General features: G+C 46.8%; 1 protein-coding gene across 1 annotated transcript; it reads right to left on the bottom strand.

Moving 5' to 3' along the window:
- Positions 1–363: 363 nt before the first annotated feature.
- LOC128309251 (uncharacterized) lies at positions 364–5,176 on the bottom strand. Its single transcript, XM_053045625.1, has 4 exons — positions 4,229–5,176; positions 4,063–4,176; positions 969–3,856; positions 364–469 (listed from the first exon to the last, which is right to left on the bottom strand). Exons 1-4 carry the CDS (start codon positions 5,174–5,176, stop codon positions 364–366), a joined length of 4,056 nt encoding a protein of 1,351 aa, XP_052901585.1.
- Positions 5,177–5,443: the final 267 nt, after the last annotated feature.

The raw sequence follows: 5,443 nt of genomic DNA, 5'->3' as shown, positions 1-5,443 counted from the left end.
CCCGGACTATTACCATCATTCCTGGTTTAAGCTCTGTAGCAATCCCATTCCACTTTGTCCTCGCATTCAGTTGTTGCAAATACTCCTTATGCCATCGGTTCCAGAAATGTTGAGCGCGTTGTTGCGTGGCTCGCCAATGATTCAAACGATTTTCTGGGACGTCCTTCATGTCGAGGTTTGGTAGCTGCTGCATGTTTGATCCAGTTAAGAAGTGCCCTGGGGTTAGCGCTTCTAGGTCCGCAGGATCGTCGGACATCGGCGTGATCGGTCGCGAATTCAAACATCCCTCTATTTCAGTCAGCAAAGTCGTCATGTCCTCGTACGTCAGCGATGTGTCTCCAAGTACACGTTTAAGATGAAGCTTCATTGAACGTACCGCTGCTTCCCACAGTCCACCGAAATGCGGAGCACGAGGAGGAATAACTCGCCAGGTGATACGACTCGAGCTGCTCCACTCTTGTACCGAATTCTGAAATTGAGACGACTGTAATAGTTTATAAAGGGCGTTTAACTCGTTTGCGGCACCCTTAAAATTGGTTCCGTTGTCCGAATGCATCTCCGACACTAGTCCTCTCCTCGCGACAAATCTCCTTAAAGCCGCTAAGAATGCTTCTGTGCTGAGGTTTGAAACCAACTCTAGATGTACCGCCTTGGTGACGAAACATACAAAAACTGCGATGAAGGCCTTAATTGGTGCTGCCTTCCGATGACTTCCTTTGATGAAGACAGGCCCACAATAGTCCACACCAGATATTGAAAAAGGTCGAGCCTTCATGACCCTTTCTGCTGGTAATTGTGCCATTGGTTGAACAACACTCGATGGCTTGGCCTTGAAGCATATCACACACTCACGGCACACCTTCCTAATAGTCGTTCTCGCGCCAAGCACCCAAAAACGTTGACGAAGTGCGATGGCTGTTAACTGCGGTGCTGCATGCAGTAACTTTCGATGATAGTGTTGCACTAACAGTTCTGATAGCTGATGCGTCTTCGGGATAACTATCGGATGTTTCGTCCAGTCGCTCAATGATGAATTATCCAGCCTCCCCTTCACTCGTACTAAACCATGGTCGTCCAGATAAGTGGCAAGCGTTGATAATGGTGACTTTCCAGGTACTCGATCACCCTTTCGCAACTGCTTTATCTCTTCCGAAAATACTTCCACTTGAGCCAACCGACTTATGCGAATTTCAGCATTTAATATCTCCTCCGTTGACAGACTCGTAGAAAGCTGCTTTCGTTTCGATTTCATCGCCGTCCCAAATCTCATACAATATGCTACAACTCGACATAGAGTAGTGTACGACGATATTCGCTTGAACAAATGTTCACTAAACATTTTCTTCTTTTCTGACGACTCAGTTGATGCACTGGCTGCAGCTCGCTCCTCTTCAATCGCTATTGTAACTATCTCCGGTGATGCTCCTGTCTCAGGTGGGTCCGGCCAATTTTCTTCATTTAGTGCCAACCATTCTGGCCCCGACCACCACAGCGAGTTCTTGCAGAAATCATCTGGATCACAACCTCGTGACACGAGGTCAGCTGGATTCTGCAACCCAGGCACATGTCGCCAAACGCAATGCTTTGTCAGGGTCTGGATCTTAGCTACTCTATTGGCCACAAACGTCTTCCAGGTATGCGGGGACCCATTTATCCAGTGCCAAGTGGTCATCGAATCCGTCCAGATGAAACATGGTGCTTCTTGCAGCTGTGCATTACGAATGAACTGATACAACCGACTCGCCAAAAGTGCTCCGCACAACTCCAACCTCGCGATCACCAGTTTTTTCGATAACGGTGCCACCTTCGACTTTGATATGATCAAACTGATATTGAATCCTTTCGTAACTGAGCCGCTTCGAATGTAGACACACGCACCGTAGCCTCGCTCGGAAGCATCACAAAAAATGTGATATTGCCAATTGGTGCCCAACTTCGGGTACCGTGGAACGACAATGCCATCCAACAGGTTCAACTTGCCGGAGAATACACTGTACTCTGATTGGATCTTCTCTGGTAGTTCTGCATCCCACGACCACGTTCTTCCATTAGGCTCCTTCAGTGTCCATAGGGTTTGCATCAGTAGTTTCCCTTTCATCTTGATCGGATCTAAAAATCCAAGAGGATCATACATCTTGGCCAGGTTGCTCAGCACGTTCCGTTTCGTAATCGGCTTGGATGTATCTATAACCGGTACCCGAATGCTGAAGACATCGAGATTTGGCTTCCACACCAGTCCTAACGTGCCAACACCTGCTCCTTCAATATTCACTTCTTCGCTCACAGCTAGGTCTTCTTTCGGAACATCTTTCAAGGCATTTGCCTCATTCGAAGCCCATTTTCGAATTCTGAAGCCAGCGCTACCAAGCATCTCAACCAGCTGACTCCGAATCTGTTGAACTTCTTCTTCTGTATCAGCACCACTAAGAAGATCGTCGACGTAAAAGTCGTTGTACCAACACATAGCCTTCGGATGGCTTTCTTCGTGATCTTCGAATATTTTCCGCAATGTTCGAATGGCCAAATAAGGAGCGCAGGCCGTTCCGTACGTTATGGTGTTCAATTGGAAAGTTGAGACGTTTTCCGACCCTTCTTTGCGCCAGAGGATGCATTGTAGATTTCTGTCTGCCGGTGACACTAGAACCTGCCTGTACATTTTTTCCACATCGGCAACAACCCCTATTCTTCTCATCCTAAAACGAAGAAGAATTGATACAATATCATCTTGTAGCTGCGGACCGTTAAGAAGGATGTCATTCAATGATGTTCCCGTGCTGGTCTTATGCGAGGCATCAAATACCACGCGGCACTTTGTAGTTGTGCTCGCTTGTTTCAACACCGCATGATGAGGTAGATAATAACGACTTCCCTCCATATGCTCCTTCTCAGCGGATGAAACTTCGGTCATGTGACCCAGTCGAAGGTATTCTTCCATGAACTCGCTATATTGCTCCTTGAGTCTGTTGTCTCGTGCCAAACGCCTTTCTATTGATGCAAATCGTTTTACGGCACCTTGCATGGAATCACCTAGCCTTTCCTCGTACTGAGGTATCTTGGGGAGTTCGACTACATAACGTCCAGTTTTCTCTCGTGTGGTCGTGTGTAGATACCACTGTTCCATAGCTTCCTCTTCGCTGGACTGAACTCTTTCCTCCGGTATGTTTTCGAGCATTACTAGTTGTTCCATGGCTGCATTTAGATTTTCTTCCGATAATACGCAATTAGCTAGTGTAACCGAAGACTCGATGGAACCCTTACATACTTCACGTCCACTAATTATCCAGCCAAGTTTCGTTTCTAAAAGCATGGGTAGATGTGGTGCCAATCTTAGTTGTCCTTGTTGTAACAACTCTCCGAATATTTCTGCACCAATCAGTAGGTCTATCTTCTCTGGCTGGTTGAACCCTGGATCTGCTAGCGGCAAGTCTTCTGGAATTTTCCACCCTTTGATATCGATGTATTGCGCTGGGAATCTCGCCGTAACCTTCGGAAGCACCAAACACTCCAAACACGCTGCATACGATGAGTTACGAGATTTAACGTCTACCGACACCAAGGTTTCCACGTTGAACACTGCCGCTCCAACACCAGAAAGTGGTCTCTGCACCCGCCTTTTCTTCAGCCTTAACTGTTGCGCCACTGCTTCCGAGATGAAGTTACACTGCGAACCTTGGTCGAGCAGTGCTCTTACAGGAACTTCTACTCCCCAGGAGTTACTAATTAGTACTTGCACTGTAGACAGCCACACCATACTTTTCTTGGTATCACCTCGGGCCATGGCATTGATCATGGTGACTTGATCCTTGCCCCTTGTCAATCGACCTTCTTGATGGATACCGTGGCTATTACTGTTCAGCTGTGATTCCGATGGTTTTCTGCACATTAAAACGTGATGTCGTCCCTTGCAAATCTTGCATCTTTCTCTGCTTCTGCAAAACCGAGCACGATGGTTTCCCTTTAAACAGTTGAAGCACAAGGTGTCCGATGCTATAACTCGCTGTCGATCATCTAGAGACATTTCCTCGAACTTCGAACAACTTGCCAAGGGGTGATTTTCGCTACATAGTGAACACCTAGCCATATTTTCTCCTCGAGCTTCTGCCGTACATGCCATTGCGACCGCTTGTGAACCTCTCGGCTGACTGATACGCCCAAGTGCCTTTCCAGATAGTTTACCTGGAAGACTAGAAGACACATTATTAGAAGTTGCACTTTTCGTATTACTTGCCGATTTCGTGATGATAACTCTGATACTATGACTCGAAACGTTGTTGAACATCTTCGTCTGCTTCTCGAGGAATTCTATCATCATCTTGTACTTGTCTTCCGTCGCATCGGCTGACGCCCTCTCCCACTCCAGCAACTGCTGCTTATCCAGCTTCAGCATGGTCAATGCGACTAGTGGTGTATCCCAGTGAGTGATTGGTTCCTTAAGACGTTCCATTCCTCTAACCAGACGCTTGATCTCGTTAACAACACGCGTAAGCTCTGATACGCTATCCGACGTCATCGGCTCCAGGTGCACTAACGCCTTGAAGTACTCTCGCCTGGTCACCTTGGAATTATCATAGCGATCCGTTAGGGCCTTCCATGTGCTGGCATAATTGCCGTCGATCAACTGCACATGGTCAAACTGCTGCGCTGCTTCCCCCTTCAGTGACGCTAACAAATACTGGAGCTTTAACACGTCAGACAAATCGGCGACATCATGCACCATCGATGTAAACCTGTCTTTGTAAGTGAGCCATTGCGTTATTTCACCACTGAATGTCGGTAATTCCATCTTTGGCAATCTCACTCGCGACGCTCCGTGTAATGTTTGCGACAAGGTACTGTTCCCACCGAATCGGACACTCGTGTCCAGACGTGTAATATTCTCCTCGGCCATTTTGTTGTTCAAAAAACCCTTCACTTGGTAGTACTGCTGGTAGAATAACTCACGATCAATTCGCAATTGCTCCGAATCACAATCATCATTCTCGACCAGAAGCTTATCTCGAGCCACTTCAAACGCCAACTTTGCATCTTCTAAACCTTGTAACCGTGTCTCTATTTCTACACTATGCACTAATGCATCGTACTTCGTGATGAAATTAACGAAACCTTGTATAATACTCGCTCGATCGTTGTAAGTACGCGTTAGCTGTTGCAGAATCTTTTTTTCCTTGGTCGCCATTTTATTTTTTACAATTTGCGCGCCTTCTAGCAGCGATGGTGTGATGTCGTAAAAATGACGCTATCGGCACTCACTAGCGATCTCCTTATTGAGTTACACCTTACTGAGTTACCCGTGCCGCGCGGTAAACTAACACTGATGTCCAACTGCTTAGCAACACTATTGGCACCTGCTAAAAACGAGTAGCTCACGCGAGTTACGCTACGTACACTGATTACCGACGCTATCACTCAGCACGATAGTAGTTGTAACTAGTTGAAAGTTCAA

The sequence above is a fragment of the Anopheles moucheti genome, unplaced genomic scaffold (genome assembly GCF_943734755.1).
Source record: "Anopheles moucheti unplaced genomic scaffold, idAnoMoucSN_F20_07 U1, whole genome shotgun sequence".
NCBI lineage: Eukaryota > Metazoa > Arthropoda > Insecta > Diptera > Culicidae > Anopheles > Anopheles moucheti.
Note: the sequence above shows the minus strand (reverse complement) of the source record. Positions and strands in the feature narration are given on the sequence as shown.